Below are 27,982 nucleotides of genomic sequence, written 5' to 3'. Positions count from 1 at the left end.
TTCAGTGCATTTGCATTCACAACTGGCTCAAAGAAGGATAATAGCAACGTGGATTCTACTTTGAAGTGTGCCAGTACTGAGTATAATAACACTATTTGAACCATAATATCTACCATCAGGATTATAGAGAGTGATTTGAGGTTATGCAAAGTTATTTGGAAGAATGTGTTCTTTTTCAATCTCAGTGTTACTGATATGATCTTTTCCCATCTTGTTTTGCAGAATGGTCCAATCATCAGCAGGGACACTGGACGGTGCATGGAGGTGGAGATGTCCAAAGATGCCAACTTCGGCCTTCGATTGGTGGTGCAGAGGTGTTCTGGTCAAAAGTGGATGATACGGAACTGGATAAAGCATCCGAAGCATTGAGGCAAGACATTTCCTCTGAGAAAAGAATACCATTTCAGTCTTGGAGGGCAAACCCATGGACAGCAGTCTGAGAGCATTCCATATGAGATAGCTATAGGCCCTGGGACTGATGAGATGAGTAGTTCACAGTTTGTGGACTCTTCTATGGACTGTGTGCACTGTGCCCTCCCCTTAGGGCATAGAGCTTTCAACTGCTGAATCTTTAGAAGAAGATATGTTTTCAGCTGAGCTGGGGGTCAAACATGGAGAGCATACCATAGGCCTACAGCGAGCTATACAGTACTGTTTGAAATGCTTTTTTTACAGAACATCCACCTATGTAGAAAATGAATAATAAGACAATGGAATGCAACTCCTAAGGGGGTTCAACACTGACAATGACAAGCAATGTGTATTTGGTTTTATAGCCAATCCCAGGAATCTTTGCAGATCAAAATATGAAATTGCTTATTAGTCACCATATCAACTTGTAATTACTTCAGGCTATCATTTGGAGAATTTCTTTGGACATTTCGCTATCCTGTTAAGAGATTTAATATGCTTCAAAAAGCTGTTCATCCTCCCGATGAACTGATCAGGATGCAAAGCAACTACTGTTCTCACAAATACAAAAGGATATTCATTTCTCTTTTTCTTTTTGGCTGTATTGCTCGCCACTGATTATCAGAGCAATAACGTGCCTTTTCCCATCCTTATGAGTCATCTGACCAGGGAATGTCAATTCCACAAGCATGTACAAATTAGTTTAAAGTAATTAATATATAAACCAATGTAAAAATGGCTAAATAATAGTAATGTTGTAAAATTGATATTAGTCCTCCAAGAACAGTTAAGATAATAAAAATGTTTATGACCCAGGAGAACATTTTGTAAAACTGGATTCATTCAAGAATTCTAGATTATTCACAGAGCAAGGTAGTGTATATAATGGAACATTCCAAGATTTCTATAGATGTTCCTTACTCACAATGCTGTTCACTGCATGTTACATGGAAGCCCGGGCCTATTTTTACAGATGTAAAGACAGATGCTGGTGGTTGTTTTACACTGACAGCGAGCACAATTATCTGCCTTTGTTGTGTTTCCACTTAGTCTCCTACTGGATACTGGCCTCAACTCTCTAATCATTAAAACCCACCTACAGGATAGCATGTCTTCACAAAGTACTGAAAGCTTTCCAATTTATTATGCTCAGCAAGAAACTTTTTCCCACTGTATTTTCTGATGCCCGGCCAACTTTGAAGATAAATAATTATTCTCCAAACCTTTTTGGTACCATATTTTGTGCCTCATTCATTCTAATGAATGGTCAAAATGTAGAAGTGCAAATGACATTTTCTTGACAAGTGAATTAGATTTTTTAAATCTGTTGTCACATTTGCTAGAATAAATGTCGGACCAAGGCGCAGCAGATGTTGAGTTCCACATTTTAATGATAAAGTGAAACTTAAGACAAAAACAAATAAACAACAAACCGTGTCTACAGAGGTGCCACATGCACTAACTCAGAAACAATATCCCATAAACAAAAGTGGCAAAAACAGATACTTAACCCATTTAATCCTGAATTTTTCCAAGACATGAAAATATCCAAATCAAGTGTTATTAGTAACCCTTTGAAGTAATCAATCATTATGGAAAAATAGGTGAAAAGGTGTTTTATGGTCGGTCACAATTGTGACCGGTGCGATAATGTCACATATGCTAAATTAACATATTTCTCCTATGATATTATCAAAGTTCTTATAAATCCCAACCCAGTTATTAACACATATAAAACTGTCACTGGCAGTCCCAAGTATTGCCTCTGGAATGCCCCGTCACATTCTAGCGTGACTATTTTACACATCAAAGACCCTTATACAACACGATTTGAATACTGAGAGCAAAGACAAAAAAACAACCAACATATTTCAATATTGTAACATACATTGTAACATTGTTACTTTAGTACAATATTAATTGAAACATTAATATTGTAATATTTGAACATGCACTTTAGTGTAACATTGTCAGTGACATTTTAGTGCAACATTCACTAACAACTGAATAGCAGTCCTGTGATTCATTCCCACTGAACATAAAGGTAACATTTAAGAGAGGTAGCCTGTAGTATATGCATTCAAGTAGAGGCCTACACTAAACAAAATACAATTACACATATATATATATAAAAAAAAGCACCACTGCACAATGAGTGCATATATATATATATATATATATACACACACACACACACACACAGTGGGAAGAACAAGTATTTGATAACCTACAAAATCGGCAGTGTTTCCTACTTACAAAGCATGTAGAGGTCTGTAATTTCAACTGTGAGACACGGAATCTAAAACAAAAATCCAGAAAATCACATTGTATGATTTTTAAGTAATTCATTTGCATTTTATTGCATGACATAAGTATTTGATACATCAGAAAAGCTGAACTTAATATTTGGTACAGAAACCTGTTTGCAATTCAATTCAGATCATACGTTTCCTGTAGTTCTTGACCAAGTTTGCACACACTGCAGCAGGGATTTTGGCCCACTCCTCCATACAGACCTTCTCCAGATCCTTCAGGTTTCGGGGCTATCGCTGGGCAATACGGACTTTCAGCTCCCTCCAAAGATTTTCTATTGGGTTCAGGCCTGGAGACTGGCTAGGCCTCTCCAGGACCTTGAGATGCTTCTTACGGAACAACTTCTTAGTTGCCCTGGCTGTGTGTTTCGGGTCGTTGTCAGGCTGGAAGACCCATCCACGACCCATCTTCAATGCTCTTACTGAGGGAAGGTTCTTGGCCAAGATCTCATGATATGGCCCCATCCATCCTCCCCTCAATACGGTGCGGTCGTCCTGTCCCCTTTGCAGAAAAGCATCTCCAAAGAATGAGGTTTCCACCTCCATGCTTCACGGTTGGGATGTTGTTCTTGGGGTTGTACTCATCCTTCTTCCTCCAAACATGGCGAGTGGAGTTTAGACCAAAAATCTATTTTTGTCTCATCAGACCACATGACCTTCTCCCATTCCTCCTCTGGATCATCCAGATGGTCATTGACAAACTTCAGACGGGCCTGAACATGCGCTGGCTTCAGCAGGGAGACCTTGCGTGCGCTGCAGGATTTGAATCCATGACAGCGTAGTGTGTTACTAATGGTTTTATTTGAGACTGTGGTCCCAGCTCTCTTCAGGTCATTGACCAGGTCCTGCCGTGTAGTTCTGGGCTTATCCCTCACCTTCCTCATGATCATTGATGCCCCACGAAGTGAGATCTTGCATGTAGCCCCAGACCGAGGGTGATTGACCGTCATCTTGAACTTCTTCCATTTTCTAATAATTGCGCCAACAGTTGTTGCCTTCTCACCAAGCTGCTTGCCTATTGTCGTGCATCCCATCCCAGCCTTGTGCAGGTCTACAATTGTATCCCTGATGTCCTTACACAGCTCTCTGGTCTTGGCCATTGTGGAGAGGTTGGAGTCTGTTTGATTGAGTGTGTGGCCAGGTGTCTTTTATACAGGTAACTAGTTCAATCAGGTGCAGTTAATCCAGGTAATGAGTGGAGAACAGGAGGGGTTCTTAAAGAAAAACTAACAGGTCTGTGAGAGCCAGAATTCTTACTGGTTGGTAGGTGATCAAATACTTATGTCATGCAATAAAAGGCAAATTAATTACTTAAAAATCATACAATGGGATTTTCTGGATTTTTGTTTTAGATTCCGTCTCTCACAGTTGAAGTGTACCTATGATAAAAATTACAGACCTCTACATGCTTTAAGTAGGAAACACTGCCGATTTTGTAGGTTATCAAATACTTGTTCTTCCCACTGTGTATATATATATATATATATATATATCAGAGTTAGGCTTCAGACCGAAGTGCAAGATTAGTTTGTGCATCACTATTTTAAACTGTGATCAGTCAGACCTACTGTCATACAGTATGCCTTGAATCAATTGACCTTTTCCAAAAGCATTTTAGTCATTTTGAGTGTCTTTTTCGTCGACTTTTCTTTTCTTCATTGAGTCAGTTGTACTGCTTCTCCTCACCCTTTATTGACTTTTCTATTTTTATTTTGTCTTTTTCAGACCTTTTTCATTCGCTCTTATCTCCTTTTCTACTGTCCATGGTATATCTTGAAGCACTCAATGTGCAGTGGCGCTTTGCATTTCTCACATGCATAGGTAGTACGTTTGTCACTATGACGACTTCTCTGGAACTGGTGCATCGTGTTGATTGGCCAGTAAGAAGCTTTGTCATATCTTGCCTGATCTTCAACAGTAGCAGCCAGTAAAGATGTCCGTCCGTGGCTCAGTGGTTTCGTGCCAAACCTTTGCATATTTGGGTTGTATACTATGTGTTTTGGAATCACATTGGTGGCAGGCCTCTTCGATCGTTTGAACACTCAATCTTTATTTTTGACCACCTGGGTCACGCCCTGACCGTAGAGAGCTCTCTATTTTGGTTTGGTCGGGTGTGATTTGGGTGGGCATTCTATGTTCTTTTTCTATGTGTTTGTATTTCTTTGTGTTGGCCGGGTATGGTTCTCAATCAGGGACAGCTGTCTATCGTTGTCTCTGATTGGGGACCATACTTAGGTAGCTTTTTCCCACAGGGTTTTTGTGGGTAGTTGTTTTCCATATCAGTGTTTGCACCTTACGGGACTGTTTCGGTTTCATTTATTCTCGTTATTTTTGTATTTAGTGTTCAGTTCAATAAATAAATATGAACACTTATCACGCTGTGCTTTGTTCCGACTACTCTTCATCATCCTACAACGAAAGCCGTGACAACCTGCAGCTTTACCCTTGGCTCTTCTGACTGGACCCACTGGCGGGTAGAGGCCCTTGGCTCTTCATTATCAACATATACAGAACTTGACTCAAAGTGAAGCTAAAAGAAAGAACAGAGTAGAAAGTTAGGTAAAACAAGAACTATGTGTATACCTAGATGCAATGTTATCCCGCTGGTCACTATTGTTCCTGTCAACATGTTTACACATTCTATGACCACACTGAACAAAGTTGAGTAATTGCAAATGCATATATCAATACTACACACCTTAAAGATGATATGTAAGAAAATCTTTGTCCTGACTTTGTTAACATACTTTACTAACCATTTGTTTGGGTGCTTTGATGCAGCCATCCTCTTCTCATGGTGCAACCAGGAAGTAAACAGCTCTGGTCATGTGACAATTTACACTAAACATGTGCACATCTTTCATTGAGACCCTTTATTATTTCAATATTTGCTGGAAATGCATTAATAGATCATTCAGTAACATTTTTAGAGCCTTATAACGGAAAATGTTTTTTTACGATGGGATTAAATTGTTTAAATATGATCCCCAATTAGAGACGATACCAGCTGCCTCTAATTGGGAATCTTACACATCACCAACATAGAAAACAAACTAGAACACCACATAGAAATAAACAAACTAGATCCCCCCCAGTCACGCCCTGACCCCCTTCACCATAGAGAAACAATAGCTCTCTATGGTCAGGGCGTGACAGCTGTTGAATGCTGTTATTACTTGCAAGAGATGTCCTTGAATGTCATCTATCCTCGAAACCCAGGGCCAGATATCGTGCGCAGCACCAGGCAGGCAGACGTTCCTCCTCCAATAAGCATGGCCATTATATCCACCTGTGTGCTCCTGAGGCCAGTTTTAATTTGGTTTCCAGCTGGTTCACCACCAGAGATGGCTGGAGCTCTCGTGTCACGCCACGCTACCTCTCCTCTAATCATTTCATAAAAGCAATGCATCATTTCTGTCCTCTAAAAATGTCAAGCGCATCATACGGCTTGGGCTTTCCACTGCAATGTCTTATTCAGACGCCAGCAAGATTTACAAACAGCACTGATGAGCCAAATCAGTTTCATAGTGTTGGTAAATACAGAGGAAATTATTATTTTGTCAATTATGCGTTGTTTGAACACACACAGACAGAGTAAGGATGTTCTACTTGGGAGAATTGATAGCAGGCCAACTACTGTGCCGTGAAATACGCTAGTGTTCTTGATATTTTAGATTCCCCACCTTGGGGGAAATACAGTACATATGGCAGCTATTGGCTTAATGGCAGCTAGCTGAGAACTAGAGGAGGCTGAGGCTCCCCTGAGGCTCTTACCTTCATGTACACTCACTGATTGCGTGTGTATGTGTTTGTGCGTGCATGTGCCAGGGTTTCCATTAGCCGGCAATAGCCGGCTTTGGGGGCAAAAAAATGGAAAACACAGTAAATAAAATTGGCTCCAGCCAATTCTCCCCCTCAAAATATCCCATTGTGAAATAAGGGTTTTTAGCCTATTCATTGATGGAAATACCCATTGACGTAAATACATTTGACCTGTCACGCTTATTGGTCTATGGTCCTTCTGTAGCTCAGTTGGTAGAGCATGGCGCTTGTAATGCCAGGGTAGTGGGTTCGATTCCCGGGACCACCCATACGTAGAATGTATGCACACATGACTGTAAGTCGCTTTGGATAAAAGCGTCAGCTAAATGGCATATATATTATTATTATTATTATTATATTATTAATTTGCATAAGTTTGTGGAATTAAATTGGTGCATGTGTACATTTCTTATGTATCTTATCACCTGCACACAGCATACAAATACAGAGCCTTTGAGCGGAAAATCTGTCAGACAGCACTTTTATAAGCCCAGTCACTGCGCAACCATTCTAAATGCAATCGTTTGTTAAAATATATATTTTTTAGTGTCTGAGTTGCAAAGAAAAAGCCATATCTCAGACTGGCCAATAAAACAAATAGATTAAGATGGGCAAAATAACACAGACACTGGATAGAGGAACTCTACCTAGAAGACCAGCATCCCGGCGTCACCTCTTCACTGTTGACGTTGAGACTGGTGTTTTGCGGGTACTATTTAATTAAGCTGCCAGTTGAGGACTTGTGAGGCGTCTGTTTCTCAAACTAGACACTCTAATGTACTTGTCCTCTTGCTCAGTTGTGCAGTCTCCCACTCCTCTTTCTATTCTGGTTAGGGACAGTTTGTGCTGTTCTGTGAAGGGAGCAGTACACAGAGTTGTACGAGATCTTCAGTTTCTTGTCAATTTCTCGCATGGGATAGCCTTCATTTCTCAGAACAAGAATAGACGGATGAGTTTCAGAAGAAAGTTCTTTGTTTCTGGCCATTTTGAGACTGTAGTTAAACCCACACAGGAAGATGCTCCAGATACTCTACTTGTCTAAAGAAGGCCAGTTTTATTGCTTCTTTAATCAGAAAATCAGTTTTCAGCTGTGCTAACCAAATCTCTAATGATCAATTACCATTTTAAAATGATCAACTTGGGTTAGCTAACACGACATGCCATTGGAACACAGGAGTGGTGGTTGCTGATAATGGACCTCTGTAAGCCTGTGCACATATTCGATTTAAAAAATCAGCCGTTTCCAGCCACAATAGTCCTTAACATTAACAATGTCTACACTGTATTTCTGATCAATTTGATGTTAAAATTAGATTTTTTTTTTCAAAAACAAGGACATTTCTAAGTGACCTCAAAGTCAAATATTGTATACAGACTTACATATACCATTGAAATCCGTAGCCTATGTTCTATTGGTTTTCAACTTAATTTAATTTCCTGATAGCCAAATGCACTTTCACGCGTAGCTACTGCCTTGAGAGCTTTGCTGCGCAATAATGTTAAGAAATAATAGTTTATCAACATGTTAAGCTAAACATTCTAATCTGTTGTGTCAGACTCATTGATTTTTAATGTTTTTTTTTATGTAGCCTGGGCCTACTGGTTGTATGAATTTGGGATCTATCGTCCCACAACTGTCCCGGAGTCTGTTTGGGCTATTTCTTTCTCGGCAAGCTGACCAATAGAATAGATAAACTTTTTTACTATGGGGGAGTAGATTGACATAGGCTCATTGGCAGCTCGTCCTGAGTGTGCCCTGTGCATATTCACTCTTTATAATTGTTGGATCAGTACCACTTAAAAGTTTGTTTTTGGACAATCAGTTCCTCCTCCAGTTTAGATGGACGTTATATTATATTTGTGTCTCCTCTTCTCGTAGGTATATTATGTGGACAACATTGTTTTTATTGATCTGTTTGTCAGTATCATTAGAGTAGACTACCCTATAATTTGTTGTATTAAAACAGATTCTACTAATGTCTCCAGTCATATAAAGTGTAGTATAATTGCATGAAATGTGTTTTTCCTATGAAAAGAAAGAAGAAACATATCTGATATAGCCTATAGCCAGGCCTCTACACTATACATGCTCAGCCATGCATTGAGCTGTCTTTTTTGCAAACAGTGATTGAGTTATATTATTAGCCTAAATTATGACTATCCAAACTACTCATCACATTACGAATAGTAGGCTATCTTACATAAATGTGATGATGCATGAAATGCTTTATGAAAATATTCTTCCCCAAACATGAAACTCACGTGCCACCTAATCATAGGCTAGTGATTTTGCTGTTAGTTACTGGTCTTGCTGGCTGAGGAAAAGTACATGTGGACAGTTATTCTAACATGTTCAAAGTGTGCGGTTAGGACACATGTCATTGCATCCTGGACTTGCATGTTCTGTTCAGACTAATTACCATAATCTAAATGTGATTTCTGTCATTCTGAGCACCGTGAGTGGACACCCTAACCAGGATACGCACCCATTGCATATTGGTAGAGAAATGTACCGGTAAATTAAAATGCTGCAGGTCAAATGTCTGGCTCCACATTTTCACAACGGAAACCCTGTGTGTGAGTGGATTTGCATTACACGGTTAAATTCCACAATAGCTGTTGCGCACCTCCTAGCGGAGACTGGAGCAGATCATCAGACAGAGAATGCATTACAAATTTCATTCTTGATTACAGTGCTGCGTAGACAGATAGTGTGACAGTGAGTGATGGGCTGGGGTGGCAGGAGGGTGGTAGAGGAGGGAGTGATGGGGGAGCAGTCTGTGGGCAAGAGTTGCAGGTGGACAAGGACACACAGCTGTCATGAGCAAGGGACCAGGTAGTTTCTCATTGGCATGCTGACAATAGTATTTTTATGCCTGGGGCCCAACCAACAGGGAGAGGTGACTTCATTACTCAGACAGATGGAGGGAGCAAATCACTGACAAATGAAGGGGGAAGGGTGCATCACACCGAATCTTATAGGACTCTGTGTTCCGTTGTCTGATTGCATATACAGTACGTAGGCAGCTCGTCACTGCAATCTGAGAATTATTCTACAGAAACATTGACAGCAATTATTGGAATGTACAGTACCAGAAAGAGGATAGCTTTCCAGCACTGGAGCTAGTCAGCCACTGAGACAGAGCATTGTGTGGATATTCATAAGCATAGTTCAATGGGGGGGTGGGAAATAAGCATAAACCAACTGTATGCTGTAGAAGATATAAGAACCTTTTAAGATATGTCAAATTAAAGGAAACTAGGCATATATCGCGCATCTCTACTTCACAGGCGATGCATTTCAATGTAAAAATGTATTCTGGAACATGTTAACTTTCATGTGCCTTAATAACAAACTTGTATGCCATCTGTAAATACAAATACAATTGTTAAATTATGATTCTAGTTGGTTTTTAAAAAAAATCAGGAACCTTCCTGCTAGCCATGATTGACTGAGATAATGGATGGGCTGGACATGCCGAGAGAGGAGTTCAGATTGGTCTGCCATGTAGCGCGCTTCTGTCTATAACAAAGGGCTGCTCAGGTAATCCTTTCTAATGCGTTTTTTTTTTAAAGATATCACAAATAACTGCAAAAGTGTTGCTCTCCACTTTCTGGAGGACAGAGATTTTGAAATCAGTGGAATGCCTGGTGGAAGCCAGAGTATGACAGATAAGGAGAAAATTCTGGCGTTTGATTGCAAATATGCAGAGGGAGTTTAAAAGAGAGCACACAGAAGGGTGTTGTATGAAACACCAGGTCTACCCAAACAGTCTTCAAACTAATTTTGAAAATTACTCTCTCCAGAAACAAGTATCTCACTGTTGCCGCATGCTACCGACCCCGAAGCTCCCAGCTTCCCTGGACACCATTTGTGAATTGTCGCCCCCATCTAGCTCAGAGTTTGTTCAGATAGTATGCATTTCTAATTGTGTCCAGAAAGCTAATTTTCATTGCAAATCATAAAACCCACCAGGTACAACCCATCCTGTAAACAAGGGATCATTTTCATCAACACCCCTCCAAATTGCAGCACGCTGTCTTCAAAATCTAAATTACTAAACATATTTAATTTCATGAGCCGCAGTCAAAAATGCAATATAGCTAAAACACAGCTTAGCTTGTTGTTAATCCACCGGGCGTGTCAGATTTCAAGACAGCTTTTGAGGAAAGCATAACATTCGTTTAAAAGTAACTTCCTCACCATTTTAGATAAAATATTACAAAAATAGCAGAACCACAGATACAGCCCTTGGTTCACTCCAGACCTGAAAGTCAGAAAAGCAAAAAAATCCTTGCTTACTGCTTTGATGATCTTCCGATGATTGCACTGTTCACAAGTCCCAGTTACACAATCAAAAGTTCCTTTTGTTCCATAAAGATTATTTTTATATCCAAAAAGTTCTCCATTTGTTTGGAGAACATTAGCACCTTCAGCCCAATCCACTGAGGCTAGGAAACACGGTCTCCACCGATAAATCCATGATTATCGAAAACTTCCAAATAGTATCCGGCTGGCCATGTCCGCCAGAAACATGTCAAACGCCCCCCACCTAGTTAATCACCCAAGCCCTCCAGGTTCTTTTTACCCAAATCCAGATAGCAGATGTTCTGAAAGAGCTGCAAAACCTGGACCCGTACAAATCAGCTGGGCTTGACAACCTGGAGAGGAAACTATCTGCCCCATTATCGCAACCCCTATTAACGAACCCAGCTATCCACTGACACAATGTTATCTTTCTCACTCATTTTCCAAATAAAAGCCTGAAACTATGACCTAAAGACTGCCTATTGACACCTTGAGGAAGCCATGGGAAAAAAGGTCACTGGTTGATATCCTTTTTAAATGGAGCGAAGGCAGGCTATGGAACATGGAGCTTTCAAAATAGAAGCCACCTCCTGGTTTGATTTTCCTCAGGTTTTCACCTGCAATATCAGTTCTTATCGGCAGACTCAACAGACGGTTTATTTCGTGTTTGACTGCCTTTGGTTCTAGTTTTAAAATTACTTTGCAGAAGAGTTCAGTTGTCAAATCGGAGGGCATATATCCATATTCTGGCAGTTTATGGGGGAAAAAGGGTTCAAATGGATACTCTTTTTTCTGTAATATCAAATGTTGCTCCTGCATTCCCTACACTCAAGAGGTTAAAGCATTACTGTTAGCTAACTAGCTAAATTGACCTGGCTATCAAACGCTCCAAACGAGTTCATGTACAGATCTGTGTGGCAATATTATTTTTACATCAGAACCATTTGCATTGCTAGTTATAGCCTAATGTTTAGCATCAGCTAACTAAGATTGAATCTAGTTAGTTAGCTACCTGCAAACTCTCATGTAGACATTCACATCAAACATTAGCAGACAATCAAAAATCAAATCAAGCATACGCTCTTATTCCAGTGGAACAGCCACTTGCATCTAAATCTCTTCACTCACGCTGCCAAACATACCCTAGTAAAACTGACATCCTACCGATCCTCGTGGAACAGTCATCTACAAAATGGCTTCCAACACTCTTCAGCAAACTGGATGCAGTGAGAAGGATTACTTACCCTTATACCCCTACCCTAGGTATTCCTTGAAGAGGTGGGGTTTCAGGTGTCTCCAGAAGGTGGTGATTGACTCCGCTGTCCTGGCGTCGTGAGGGAGTTTGTTCCACCATTGGGGGCCAGAGCAGCGAGCAGTTTTGACTGGGCTGAGCCAAACTGTACTTCCTCAGTGGTAGGGAGGCGAGCAGGCCAGAGGTGGAGACTTTTATCTAGGGCCTCACCAACTGAGGTTCACAGCTCCAAACATGGTCTTGTAGCGGAGCAGCTCAACCGAGCCTGGAGAGAGCGGAGGAGCGGGCTGGGGTTCCGTGGAGAGATAGTCTATAGGTAAATAGCTCACCCAACCACCTCATTCCCATACTGTTTTTATACTGTTTTTATTTATTGACTTGTCCTGGGGTTTAATGGCACATCTCTACCTGTACATGACCAGCTGATCATTTACAGCAGGAGTTGCAGTAATCAATTGGAGATGACAAGTGCCTGCCTTTTGCACACCTGTATATAGACTGCTCGCTTCTACTGTGTTATTGACTTGCTAATGTTTAGAGCATGTGTAACTCTGTGTTGTCTGTTCACACTGCCTATGATGTTATTGAGGCCAGGGCAGTTGCAAATGGACTTGTTCTCAAGGTTCCTAGCTGGTTCTGGTGAAATAAAAAAATAAAATGGAAAAGTCAACATGATTGATGAGATAATGGATGGGCTGGACATGCCGAGAGAGGAGTTCAGATTGGTCTGCCATGTAGCGTTCTGTCTATAACAAAGGGCTGCTCAGGTAATCCTTTCTGATAATGCGACACAATAGTTTTTTTAAAGATATCACAAATAACTGCAAAAGTGTTGCTCTCCACAGGACAGAGTTTTGAAATCAGTGGAATGCCACCTGGTCATCAGACAGGGGGAAAGGAGAAGATTAATTCTGGCGTCTGATAGCAATGATAGGAGAGACCATGTGAGGTTATGACAGAGCCAAGTGACTTGGTGGCATCCGTGCAGAGAATAAGAGAGGGCCTAGAACAGAGCCCTGGGGGACACCAGTGGTGAGTATGCGCTAATTGTGTGAGGAGATTGCAAATTAAAATTCTTGCCACGCCACCTGGTAGGAGGATCATTTTCATCAACACCAAGCGTGAATTGCGGAGATGCCCAACCAAATTAAAATTAAATGACAAAACATATTTAATTTTCATGAAAGCACAAATGCAATATAGCAAAACACAGCTTAGCTTGTTGTTAATCCACCGGGCGTGTCAGATTTCAATACAGCTTTTCGGTGAAAGCATAAGAGCGTTTATGTAAGAACATCTCTCTCTGTAGACAAAATATTACAAACACCTAGCAGCCAAGTAGATTGGGAAAGTCAGAAAAGCAAGGAGATTAAATTGCTTACCTTTGAGCTTCGGATGATTGCACTCACAAGACTCCCAGTTACACAATAAATGTTCCTTTTGTTGAATAAAGACTAGTTTATAACCAAAATACCTCCATTTGTTTGAAGGTTATTTCAGAAATCCAGAAGGGGTCACAACATCGCAGACGCTTCCAAATAGTATCCATAATGTCCGCAGAAACATGTCAAACGTTTTCTATAATCAAATCCTCAGGGTTTTTAAAATATATAATCGATAATATATGAAAGGTGTCGTTTTTTTCAATAGGAGAGGGAGAGCCAATGGCTGCCCCACTCTGTTGAGCAAGCAAAACTCTGCGAACACCCAGCTATCCACTGACACAATGTTATCTTTTCACTCATTTTTCCAAATAAAAGCCTGAAACTATCATCTAAAGAGGGTTGACAAGAGGAAGCATGGGAAAAGGGCAGTGTTGATATCCTTTTAAATGGAGCGAAGGCAGGTTTGATTAGCAAACGAGGATCTGGTTTGATGTTTTCATCGCAATATCAGTTCTGTTTTCAGAAAATTTTGGTTTTGGAAACTTTAGAGTGTTTCATCTGCAATTATATGCATATTCTAGTTTCTGGGGGGGGAGGAAATAGGCAGTTTCAAATGGATAGTTTTTTTTTTTTGGCAAAAAGCACCCTCAAGGGTTAAGGCAGATGCTTGGAACTAGAAAGTGAAAGTGGCTTTAGCAGCAGTAGACAGAGGAGCAATATTATTTTTTATATCAGAACCATTTGCATTGCTAGGATGCCTAATGTTCCGCTAGGGAACTAACATTTCTCCAGTTTTCTACCTCGATTCATGTAGGGAGCCCTGTTCTGAGTTGTGATTATAGTTAATTGTTTAGCTAGATAGCTAGCTACAGTACATGTCCAAACAAAAGACACTATGCAAGGTACCATTTCACTGTACTATTTACACCTCCTGTATCCTATGCATGTGACAAATAAACATTGACTTTATTTGATATGTGTTTTTACCAGAGGATATAACTTTAGGCCAACAAGACAATCTCTGGTAGAATCTCCTGCTTTTATTTCATTACACTCACAACTGTAAGATATTTTCTGTAATTAGCTTGCCATTAATTTTTAAATAATTATATTGTTGTGAGTTTATTTTCCTGTAATACTGAATACAAATTAGCTAAAGATAAGACTTTGTCAGCTATATGATGTGGTCATTATTTGAACTGGCTAGCTAGCTAGCTAACTTTTTTAGCTAACAAGCTAGAAACCAACCAAAACATTGTTTAGAAAGTTAGTTGCTTGGTTTGCTAGATTGACATATACTACATTTCTTTAAAAACTGATAGGTTTATTGGCGTTAAAATACACCATTTATGCTATTTTGGACCCTCAGGCTGCTGATGTCATGCATGTGAATCCTTAAAGAGATGGGTGGGACTAAGGCTTAAGAGGTTGTGAACGATGCTGAATGGGTGTAGACAAAGAAGAGCTCTCCAGTATGTGCACCAAAACATTCAAGAGCCATTTTCTCAAAAGTGGCGTAACAAGTTTATCAACTTTCAAAGCAGAATTAGAGGCAGTAGAGACAACCGCGGTGTGGGTATAGAGATGTGTAGATGCAGTAGAGACAACAGCGGTGTGGGTGTAGAGATGTATAGATGCAGTAGAGACAACAGTGGTGTGGGTGTAGAGATGTGTAGATGCAGTAGAGACAACAGTGGTGTGGGTGTAAAGATGTATAGATGCAGTAGAGACAACCGCGGTGTGGGTGTAGAGATGTATAGATGCAGTAGAGACAACAGCGGTGTGGGTGTAGAGATGTGTAGATGCAGTAGAGACAACAGCGGTGTGGGTATAGAGATGTGTAGATGCAGTAGAGACAGCAGTGGTGTGGGTGTAGAGATGTGTAGAGACAGCAGTGGTGTGGGTGTAGAGATGTATAGAGGCAGTAGAGACAGCAGTGGTGTGGGTGTAGAGATGTGTAGACAGTAGAGACAACAGTGGTGTGGGTGTAGAGATGTAAGAGGCAGAAACAACAGCGGTGTGGGTGTAGAGATGTGTAGAGACAACAGCAGTGTGGGTATAGAGATGTATGTAGAGACAACAGCAGTGTGGGTATAGAGATGTAGAGGCAGTAGAGACAACAGCAGTGTGGGTGTAGAGAGGAAGTAGAAACAACAGCGGTGTGGGTATAAAGATGTGTAGATGCAGTAGAGACAACAGCGGTGTGGGTGTAGAGATGTAGAGGCAGTAGAGACAACAGTGGTGTGGGTGTAGAGATGTAGAGGCAGTAGAGACAACAGCAGTGTGGGTGTAGAGATGTATGTAGAGACAACAGCAGTGTGGGTATAGAGATGTGTAGAGACAACAGCAGTGTGGGTGTAGAGATGTGTAGAGACAACAGCAGTGTGGGTGTATAGATGTATAGATGCAGTAGAGACAACAGCAGTGTGGGTGTAGAGATGTAGATGCAGTAGAGACAACAGCAGTGTGGGTGTAGAGATGTGTGTGTAGAGACAACAGCAGTGTGGGTGTATAGAGATGTGTAGAGACAACAGCAGTGTGGGTGTAGAGATGTGTAGAGACAACAGCAGTGTGGGTGTAGAGATGTGTAGAGACAACAGCAGTGTGGGTGTAGAGATGTATAGAGGCAGTAGAGACAACAGCAGTGTGGGTGTAGAGATGTTTAGAGACAACAGCAGTGTGGGTGTAGAGATGATGTAGAGACAACAGCGGTGTGGGTGTAGAGATGTGTAGATGCAGTAGAGACAACAGTGGTGTGGGTGTAGAGATGTGTAGATGCAATAGCAGTGGGTGTATATATGTGTAGAGACAATAGCAGTGTGGGTGTAGAGATGTAGAGGCAGTAGAGACAACAGCAGTGTGGGTGTAGAGATGTATGTAGAGACAACAGCAGTGTGGGTATAGAGATGTGTAGATGTAGAGACACACAGTGGTGTGGGTGTAGAGATGTTTAGAGACAACAGCGGTGTGGGTGTAGAGATGTGTAGATGCAGTAGAGACAACAGCGGTGTGGGTGTAGAGATGTGTAGAGGCAGTAGAGACAGCAGTGGTGTGGGTATAGAGATGTGTAGAGAGTAGAGACAACAGCGGTGTGGGTGTAGAGATGTGTAGAGGCAGTAGAGACAGCAGTGGTGTGGGTGTAGAAATGTGTAGACAGTAGAGACAACAGTGGTGTGGGTGTAGAGGAAGAGAAACAACATGTTTAAAGATGTGTAGAGACAACAGCAGTGTGGGTGTAGAGATGTTTAGAGACAACAGCAGTGTGGGTGTAGAGATGTGTAGAGACAACAGCAGTGTGGGTGTATATATGTGTAGAGACAATAGCAGTGTGGGTGTATATATGTGTAGAGACAACAGCAGTGTGGGTGTAGAGATGTGTAGAGACAACAGCAGTGTGGGTGTAGAGATGTGTAGAGACAACAGCAGTGTGGGTGTAGAGATGTGTAGAGACAACAGCAGTGTGGGTGTAGAGATGTGTAGAGACAACAGCAGTGTGGGTGTAGAGATGTGTAGAGACAACAGCAGTGTGGGTATAGAGATGTGTAGAGATGTGTAGAGACAACAGCAGTGTGGGTGTAGAGATGTGCAAACTGTCATCTTGGGGACAGGTGACAACAAGTTGTACCCAGTGCTATAATTTGTGTTTCTAGCTCTACAAAGAGATCTAAGACAGCCCTGTTAGGCTACAAAGGGACAAATAGTCTCATAGAGCGAATGTGTCAAATATCCAACTTACAACATCAAACTAATTCTACCACGGGGTGGCAACAGACTTGCATCTTGACAGGGATCAATCATCCAGTGTGGAGACTAGATCGGAAGTCAAATGTCTAGTGATCTGGTGATTCTGTCTAGAGATGTGTAGATCTTCTGACAGATTCAGCAGTGTGGGTCAGTAAGACAAAAATAATGATGTTGTCCAGTCACCAGGACCACAAGTACAAATTCCATATAGGTGTTGCCCTAGAGCACACAAAAACTATACATGTGTAAACATCAGCGCCACAGATCCACAAAGCTGTGAAGAGAGACAACAAGAAAGGCCTTCTATGCCATCAAGAACCTAAAATTTGTGATCTGGCTAAAAATACTTGGATGTATAGAACCCATTTCCCTTTATGGTTGTAGAGACAACAGCAGTGGGGCAAACAACAAATTGAGGCATTCCAGAATTGTGCAAAAATATACTCTGATGTGTGCCGAGCAGAATTAGGAGAATGATCAAAACATAAAAGAGCAGTTAAATTCTACAACCACCTAAAAGGAAGCAATTTCCAAACTTTCCATAACAAAGCCATGGGTACAGAGAGATTCACCTGGAGAAGAGTCCCCTAAGCATGCGCCCCGGAGCTGTGGGTTAGAGATGGACAGCAACACAATTGACCCAACCAAATGTGAGAAAAAGCATTACTTGACACTTTGGAAATAACTCACCAAAAAATAGAGCAAACTCATGTTTGGGACAAATATGCTCACACACAGTGGCAGAATACCTGACTACTGTGACTGACCCAAAATTAAGAAATCTTGTACAGACCTGTATAGCCCTGAGAGAGGCCGTCTAGGCAGACTCCAAGAGAAGACATAATTTGTGTGGAAACTGAGCTGCACTTTAACCTCCTTTCAAACGTATGACAATATTTGAGAGACATATTTCACTCAGATTACACAGATCCACAAAAACTATTTTGAAAAACTCCCATATCTACTGGGTGAAATACCACAGTGTGCCATCACAGCAGCAAGATTTGTGAAGACACAAACAAGTGAATAACAAACACCATTGTAAATTCAACCCATATTTATGTTTATTTATTTTCCCTTTTGTACTATTTTCCCTTTTGTAACTATTTGCACATTACCTGTATATGACATAATATGACAGAAATGTCTTTATTATTTTGGAACAAAGGGACAAACTGTTCATTTTTATTGTTTATTTTACTTTTGTTTATTATCTACTTCACTTGCTTTGACAATGTTAACATATGCTTCCCATGCCAATAAAGTCTTGAATTGAATTGACAGAGATGATGAAAAAACACATGAACTCTCTGTGGTAGAGAAGAGATACTGTGGTATTCCACTAGAGCAGCACATGCATAACCTACAGTACCTGTAATTACAGTTTTTTGACCTGGCATTTAATAGAGACCAGCTTTTCTTTGCTTAAATGTGAAGCATGACCGGCCATTAAAAGAAAACAGCGTTTGTTGGAGGCTTGGCACTTAATGGAAGTTTTACGATAGTTCAGCTCCTGTAAGAAGAATGTAGAACGCAACCCTTTACAACACCATGTGCAATTCCTGACTATTTGTCGGAGGCAATTTCATGGTGAATTTAAATGGGTCATGTCTTAGCATATTAATGTTATCTAGTTTATGAGCTCCCCGAGATTAAATATCATTTACTTGACCAATATTTAACCTATTTTAATATCTCAATCCGGGGTGGCAAAAAAACATCCAAAGAAACATTTTGTTTTTAACATAAATATAAAGTATTGATCATTATGAATTACAGAATAAAAAAAGTTTCAATAAACCCAGTATGTAAAGGAAAATCAACCAAAAAAAGTGAGCCTCCAACCCCAACCTCCCGTCCCATTCCTCCAACCACCCATATCCGGTCCCTCTTTAAATGACGTTCAGCTTTAAAAGGCTTCATAAAGCCTTCACAATGCCTTCATTACTGTAAGCACTACATAAATGTGTTACAAAAGCATCTATAACTGAATGTCATGCTTTATAAAGGGTTGATAAATGTGGCATAAATGTGTGACATTAATCACCAATGTCAAATGTGACATAACGCACAATGTCGAATATGGTATAAACATGTGCTTTATAAAGGGTGAAATGTTGGGTCGAAGGATGGCAAATGCTCTAAAGCAATTTGAGTCATTTTAGTCACATTACACCTAATCTTGTTCCCAGACACTTCTGCATGGTGTGCCCGCCTCCTGAGTCGGACTAGAAGTCCACTCCGAATAGCTCTTCTCCATCGGCAGCGTTTTGGAGCAGCCTCTGGGATAAGTTACATTGCTCTGGGACGTGCGAACCTAGGATCCAATTGGTGAAAGTCGTACTCCTTGTAGTAATGTTGGTGAGTTACCGCCACTCTGATTTCCAAAAGTTATTTACGGCTGTATGCAATAACACAAACACTTTCTGGGCTAATAATGTAAGAAATAACACACCAAAAAACGAAATACTGCAAAGTTGCTTAGGGGCTAGAAGCAGAGCTACCATGTCTGTCGTAGCCATCTAGCAGCTAAAACAAATAAACGTTAAATATATGTTTAAACCACACAGCTTATTTGTACATTTTTAAACAATACAAGTCCCACATGTAATAGTAGAAAAGTGTAGAAAAGGGTCAATAACCATTCATGATATTCTGTATGAAAAATAATTGTCTAAACATTAACAATGATTCATATTTGTTCATATTTAAATTACATTTGCATTACATTTTAAAAGGTCAAATAAATGCACCCAATGTGAATAACTATATCGAATAGATATTGGTTTTACAGCCAGAACTATTCTGGGTGCAGCAGTAAAAGGACTGTAGGTAATACTCAGTAGGGTCAGTAGAATGTCCTGTATAGATAGTGTCACTTCATGAGGCTCTGAATAAGAGTGTTTCTGGCCTTTTACTCCACCCATTCCATTGGCGGCTGAATCACATCACATGTGCGCTTACTGCACTACAGAAAACCCTCTAACCGAACAACAATGCAGGGTATGCTCACTGAATTAAAGAGCAACAACCCTCAAAAATCAAATATTCTTAGATTTTTCCCAGACCTCAAAAGTCATCCTCTGCTGTGGTTTAAGCATTGTTGTGAACTCAGAAAATCTAATTGAGTTGTTTTTATATTTTTTTAAAGTATCAAAAAATGGGGTAAAATAAAAATAATGTGGGAAACCCAAAACCAGAAAAAACAAAACCAAGAAAACATCATTTGGGGGGAAAAGATTTTAAAAGGCCCTATCAATGTTTTTTTTGCTGTGCATGACTGCACTTTAGAGCGTGTCATCCTGCAGCACAGCATTTTGGGAGAAGTTGAGGTCAGGTCCAATATTGACTTTGCACCCAAGAGGAAAAGGAAAAAATAATATAATATATCAAATTTAGCAGACACTTTTATCAAAGCAACTTACATAAATACATTGTTACGTGTGGGTGGTCCCGTGAATCGAACCCAATATCCTGTTATTGCAATTCTCTTACAAGATACATGACATGAAATTCGTAAGGACTTAAAATCTGCATAGCTACAGTATAGAAAGGTATTATAAATCACATTTGTGTTCTCCTTTTACAAATCAATGGAAGAGAGAATGTTCTTTCTTAAACTTCTCCACAATGAGTTACTATACAATACTGTCAGCAGTCATCAACTACAGAGAGGCATTTGGCAGTAAGCTACTACAGCTACATCCTCAACAATGACCAAACTTTGCTAACATTCAGGGAACTGACATCCCATCGTTAGCTCGAGAGAAGAAAATGGACATGTCAGATATGGATGGATGGTAGGCAGTAAGTAAGGGAGACCTAACTTGAGGAACCATCTATTTGAATTTCTTTCTGTGACTGTTTTATTTCTCGATGCTTTCATGAACACTTTCATCATCAACAATAACTGATGTAGGTAAGACGTCAATGCAATGCAGTGCAATAGAGATCTTATCTGAGTGAGTTGTACTGTACATTAACTATGGGTTAATGTGCTGAGAGAGTGAAGGGGGGTTGTACGTGCCTCAACAGCTTGTGGATCCTGTAATGAGATCTCCAGAGATGACAAGAGTAGCTCCAAGACACAATTAGACCAGCATAGCTCTACCTCCAAGTTTGAGTAGTACAGAATAGTACAGAGGTGCAGTGTGTAACCTTCGAGTGTGTGTGTGTGTTTGTATGTGTGTGTTTGCTTGTGGTTGCGTGCGTGCATGCACGCTTGTGTACCATCGACCGTTAAACAATGGTGTGTACAGTATTTAAGCCATCGGGAGGTGATGAATAATAAAGAGTTATATTACAGATGCTGTCTGTGTGAAGCATGACCAGCCATTAAAAGAACCCAGCGTTTGTTGGAGGCTTGGCGTTTAATGTAAGTTGAAATATTTATTCTATCTAAATCAGCTGGTTGAGATATAATAATAGGTGCGTAGTGTAACAGTACACTATAAGTATGCCTCTAAGTTAGACAAATAGACATGAACAATTTTGCCTGTGGATTTTAATTGTATTCTCTCAATTGCAAGCTCCAATTTGCATACTTATAGTCTTTAAATCCTTTCCTGTGGCTTTCTAATGCCCTCTCCTGGCTGCTTCTCAGGACATACTGTATGTGTAAAGAATTTGACATGTTTTTACTGACATTGTATGGAGAGGCATCTGACCTCCACATAGCTTAGATGGAAGAGAAATTAATTTAATGAGAAATTATCATTTACGGCACGGTAGTTATTGTATTTAAGAATATACAACAAGAGTGTACATTATGGGCTACTCTCTTATATCCAGTACTGCTCTGCTCTGAACTTATCAACAAGGCTGTCAGTCAGAGCTACTTCAAACATAAAGGGAATAACTACACTAACTATAAGAACAATCCCAACAGCACGCATATGTCTATATCCAGCTCCCAGCATGAGTGATGTAAACAAAGACGTTGATTAGACAGCGGAGCAGGAGACAAGAAAACATTTCAGCTCATTACACTCAGGTATGGGTCAATATGTGTTCCTGTTCAACTCCTCAGCAGTGAAGTCAAAGAAAGTAAAATCTATAGAGAAACATATAGCGGCACAGCAGGAATATATCATGAGATGTAATTAAGATGGCGGTGCTGAGGAGGGTGCTCGTCTTGCAGGTTCCTACTCGACTTTGCTTTTTTTATGGCTTTTTTTGTTGTTAATTGTTACTTTGTTTGCTCAGAATGTTTGTGCTATAATTTCCCTATGACCGACAAACACTTCTGGATCACGAATCAGAATCTATATACTGACTGTATCTCTCAGACTCCCAGATCTGGAATAATATGTTAACTCTTTTGTTCCCCTCACAGTGGGCTTCTTGTTGCTTCTGACCAAGATGACCAAAGGCAACGCTGGTGATGAAGAAGAGGAAGAAGGGGGACTCCAAGCTAGGCTGAAAAGACTGGCTACACAGCCTCCTCTTACTAGTATTCTGATGGCTAATGGCCAATCGCTGTAAAATAAACATTGAACTCAGAGAAAGGCTTCAATCACAGAGGAACATCAGGGAATGCTGTGTCTTTGTTTTTACAGAGACATGGCTTACGGACAATACACTCACCACCTCTGCTATTCAACCAGATGGCTTTTCCATTTTCTTTATGGATCTGGTGGCTTCAGGTAAGAGTAGGGGGAAGGGGTATGTTTTCTCAGCAACAATTCCTGGTGTACCAAACTTAAAAACATCTCAAGCTCCTATTCACCAGACTTTCTGATGCTAAAATGCAGACCCCACTATATGCAGAGGTAATTCACGTGTGTTATTATTACAGCTGTTTATATTCTGCCACAAGCAAACACCAAGTCGTCACTCATCTAACTGTACAAGATCATTAGTCAGCAAGAATCCTCTCATCCAGAAGCAGTCTTTATTGTCGCTGGTAATTTTAACCAAGCACATTTAAAACACATTTTTCCAAAATATCATCAACATGTATCCTGCCCCACAAGAAAAAAATAAGGACCATGTATACACAACATTTATAACACGTACAAATCAGACTCTCAACACATGGGGCAAGGACTACAGACTATCACAGGCTACAAAGGCTAATTCAGCTGTGTGGTGCCCACTGAAGCCTCCCTCCCAGATGAGCTTAACACATTTTATGCTTGCTTTGATGCAGAAAATACCAAGCCATCCAGGAAGACTTTTGCTGCTCCGGATGAACAGGTGCTTTCACTCTCCGAGGCTGACGTGAGGAAAACTCTCAAAAGAGTGAATACTCTCAAAGCCACCGGCCCAGATGGCATCCCTGGCCGTGCCCTCAGAGTGTGTGCTGACCAGCTGGGGGGTGTCTTCTCGAATATCTACAACCTGTTCCAATCCCAGGCTATAGTGCCCACCTGCTTCCCAGTGTCCAAGAAAAACAAGGTGACATGCTCAAATGACGCCCCGTCGCACTCACCCCGTTCATCATGAAGTGCTTAGAGAGGCTGATCATGGCCTACATCAAGGCCAGCATGCCAGGCACACTGGACCCACTAATTTACCTACCCTCTAACAGATCCACAGAAGATGCCATTTCCATCATTATTCACATGACTGTAACACATCTGAACAAGAGGAACACCTATGTGAGAATGCTGTTCATTGACTACAGTTTACTATTCAACACTATTGTTCCCTCCAAGCTCGACACCAAGCTCACATCCCTGGGTCTGGATACCAACTGGATCCTGGACTTTCTGACGGCCAGACCATAGGCTGTGAGGATTTGCAACAACACCTCCTCTAAACTGATTCTTAACCCAGGGGGCCCCCAGGAGTGTGTCCTCAGCCCTCTGCTGTACTCCCTGTTCATCCACGACTGTGTGGCTTTGCACGACTTCATCATCAAATTTGCTGACGACACCACGGTTGTAGGTATGAAAACCAACAATGACAAGTCAGCCTATAGGGTGTTGGTAAGTGAACTGGCATTCTGGTGCCAGGACAACAACCTCTCCCTCAACATCAGCAAAACAAAATAGTTGTTTGTTGACTTTAGGAAGCAGAGGAGGTGATTTGCATAAATGGGAATGTGTTAGAGAGAGTCAGCAGTATCAAGTTCCTCGGCGTCTACATCGCTGAGGACTTGACATGGACCAACAACATCACCACTCTTGTCAAGAGGGCACAACAGTGTCACTACTTCCTAAGGAGGCTGGACAAATACTACCGCTGCACTGTAGAAAGTGTCCTGGTTGGTTGCATCACTGTCTGGTACGGGGAGTGCTCCTTTCACGACCACAAGACCCTCCAGCCGGTGGTGGGATTGTACTCCCACTACTCAGAACGGTGCCTGAGGAAGACCTGCAGCAGCATCAAGGACCCCACACACCCCAGCCACATGTTGTTCACTGCCTTACTGTCAGGCAGAAGGTATCAGAGCACAAGGTCTGATACCAACAGGCTCAGAGACAGTTTCTATCTACACTACATAACCAAAAGTACTTGGACACCTGCTCGTCAAACATTTCATTCCAAAATCATGGGCATTAATATGGAGTTGGTCCACCCTTTGCTGCTATAACAGCCTCCACTCTTCTGGGAATGTTTTCCACTAGATGTTGGAACATTGCTGCAGGGACTTGCTTCCACTCGGCAACAAGAGCATTAGTGAGGTCGGGCCCTGATGTTGGGCGATTAGGCCTGGCTTGCAATCAGTGTTCCAATTCATCCCAAAGGTGTTCGATAGGGTGGAAGTCATGGCTCTGTGGAGGCCAGTCAAGTTCTTCCATACCGATCTCGACAAACCATTTCTGTTTGTACCTCACTTTGTGCATGAGGGCATGTTCATGCTGAAACAGGAAAGGGCCTTACTTTCACGACTTCCGCCGATGTCGGTTCCTCTCCTTGTTCGGGCGGTCGGTGTCGCCAGTCTTCTACCCATCATCGATCCACTTTTCATTTTCCTTGTCTTCCCACACACCTGGTTTCAATTCCCTCATTACATGTTGTGTATTTAACCCTCCGTGCCCCCATATCCTTGTCTGGAATTGTTTATTGTAAGTGCATGTGCATGTGCACGTTTATCTGGTGTGCGACGGGTTTTGTACCCATTGATTGTTTGTTCTGGATGCGGGTGGTTTTATGTATTAAACTGCTCCGTTGTAAACCCAGTTTTTGCTCTCCTGCACCTGACTTCCCTGCCACCAGTACGCACCCCTTACACTTCCCCAAACTGTTGCCACAAAGTTGGAAGCACAGAATCGTCTAGAATGTAATTGTATGCTGTAGTATTAAGATTTCCCTTTGCGGAACTAAAGGGCCTAGCCCGAACCATGAAAAACAGCCCCAGACCATTATTCCTCCTCCACCAAACTTTACAGTTGGCACGATGCATTCATCCATCAGACTGCCAGATGGTGAAGCGTGATTCATCACTCCAGAGAATGCATTTCCACTGCTCCAGAGTCCAATGACAGCAAGGTTTACACCACTCCAGCCGAAGCTTGGCATTGCGCATGGTGATCTTAGGCTTGTGTGTGGCTGCTCGGCCATGGAAAACCCTTTCATGAAGCTCCTGACAAACAGTTGTCTGACATTGCTTCCAGAGGCAGTTTGGGACAGCCGAGCGCTTCAGGACTCGGCGGCCCGTTCTGTGAGCTTGAGTGCCCTACCACTTCGCGGCTGAGCCGTTGTAGCTCCTAGACATTTTCACTTTACAACAGCACTTAACAACAGTACAGTTGACCAGTTGACCGGGGAAGCTCTAGCAGAGCAAGAATTTTACAAATGACTTGTTGCAAAGGTGGCATCCTATGACAGTGCCACGTTGAAAGTAAATGAGCTCTTCAGTAAGGCCATTCTACTGACAATGTTTGCCACTGGAGATTGCATGGCTGTGTGCTCGATTTTATACACCTGTCACCAACAGATGTGGCTGAAATTTCCGAATCCACTAATTTGAAGGGGATTCCATACCCCGTTCAAAGGCACTTCAATATTTTGTCTTGCCCATTCACCCTCTGAATGGCCCACATACACAATCCATGTCTCAATTGTCTTAAAGCTAAAAATCCTTCACCTCTTAAGGATCGGACACTTTTTTTAAATTTCTGCCTAAAATGACTGCTTGTAGCTCAGAACCTGAAGCAATGATATGCATATTCTTGATACCATTTGAACGAAAACAGTTTGAAGTTTGTGGAAATGTGAATGTAGGATAATATAACACATTAGATCTGGTAGAAGATAATATGAACAAAAAAACATCTTTCTTTTTTTTTCATCATCTTTGAAATGCAAGAGAAAGGCCATACATTGAGAAAGGATTCTAGGTGTAATTTAGATGTTGTCAGTGTGTGTGCAAAGATTCAGACTGATCCGGTGAAATCACAGCAAGATTACTGAATGTAAGTACATTATTTACCTTCAGAGGTGAATGTATCAAACCAGTTGCCGTGATGAAAGTGTTTTGTTGTTGTGCACTATCCTCAAACAATAGCATGGTATTTTATTGCGGTAATAGCTACTGTAAATTGGACACCGCAGTTAGACTAACAACAATTTAAGCTTTCTGCCCATATAAGACGTCTATCTCCCGGAAAGTTGGTTGTTGTTTCCACATCATTCTAGTCACATTATCGCATATTGAGCAACAACTGTCCCAGTTTAGGGACACCGATCCCATAGAGGTTTTAACCTGTCTCCTCCATTCATCTACACTGATTGAAGTGGATTTAACAAGTGACATTAATAAGGGATCATACATAGCTTTCACCTGGTCAATCTATTTCATGGATACCAACAGAAGTCAGTTGTACAACTGAAATGTGTCTTCCGCATTTAACCCAATCCCGCTGAATCAGAGAAGTGCGGGGGCTGCCATAATCGCCATCCACGTCTTCGGCTCCCAGGGACCAGTGGGTTAACTGCCTAGCTCAGGGGCGGAACAATAGATGTTTAGCTTGTCAGCTCAGGGATTTGATCCAGCAACCTTTCAGTTACTGGCCCAATTCTCTAACCACTAGGCTACCTGCCAGAGCAGGTGTTCTTAATGTTTTGTATACTCAGTGTACATTCATGCTACACGCATTATGATTGCTAAATGCAGTACCATTTCAAGACCTGTACCATTTCAAGACTTGCTTGTTGTTGCACTGTCGAGAAGGAACCTGCAAGTAAGCATTTAGTTGGACAGTGTTGATCATGTGTATCCTGCTCATACAACTAATACAACTTGAAACTTGAAGCAGGCTCATTGTGAGATCATTTTCGATAGTCTCAGGGTAGATTCAGAGTGGATTTGTGTTGTGTGGTGTGCCAGTGAAGTGAAAATGAATGGAATTTATATTGAGAATCATGTATAGAGAGCACAGGCAACACAATAATAATATCATTGTGAAGCAGGTTCATCAGATCGTTGTATTTCCATAGACTCAGAGTGGATTCATTGGTTTGGTGTAGTGTGGCAGGAAACAGCTTGCTGACTGAGTGTTATACAGGCAGCAGAATGTTGTCGGACTGGAGTGTTCTTTTATGCAAATATGTACCGTCAAGTCTACTTTGTGCTCATTTTGCATCATGAAAAGTGACAGTTAATGGTTCCGCTTACAAAATGCCAAAAAAACAATGTAATGACCTGAGGGAGAATATTAACAACAATACATTATTTATTACATTTCTAAAGTGCTTTTCACTATATAGAATAATCTCAAAGTGTATGAAATAAAAATAAATAAAACCAAATTGACACAAGTGTAATGGTTTTCTTCCGCTGAAGGAGAGGAGGACC

The 27,982-nt window shown here is 41.2% G+C and overlaps 1 protein-coding gene across 2 annotated transcripts in view; it reads left to right on the top strand.

Moving 5' to 3' along the window:
• LOC118358450 (polypeptide N-acetylgalactosaminyltransferase 9) overlaps positions 1-5,096 on the top strand; it is a 140,861-nt gene extending 135,765 nt beyond the window's left edge. For both annotated transcript variants that reach the window (XM_035736288.2, XM_035736287.2), the window contains one exon: positions 223-5,096. In XM_035736288.2, coding sequence (XP_035592181.1) covers positions 223-369 — 147 coding nt within the window. In that variant the 3' untranslated portion in view covers positions 370-5,096. The remainder of the gene's footprint in view (positions 1-222) is intronic.
• The last annotated feature ends 22,886 nt before the right edge of the window (positions 5,097-27,982 follow it).

This window comes from Oncorhynchus keta, chromosome 25, assembly GCF_023373465.1.
Source record: "Oncorhynchus keta strain PuntledgeMale-10-30-2019 chromosome 25, Oket_V2, whole genome shotgun sequence".
NCBI classification, from domain to species: Eukaryota; Metazoa; Chordata; class Actinopteri; order Salmoniformes; family Salmonidae; genus Oncorhynchus; species Oncorhynchus keta.
The sequence above is the reverse complement of the archived record's forward strand: the minus strand, read 5'-3'. Positions and strand labels throughout refer to the sequence as shown.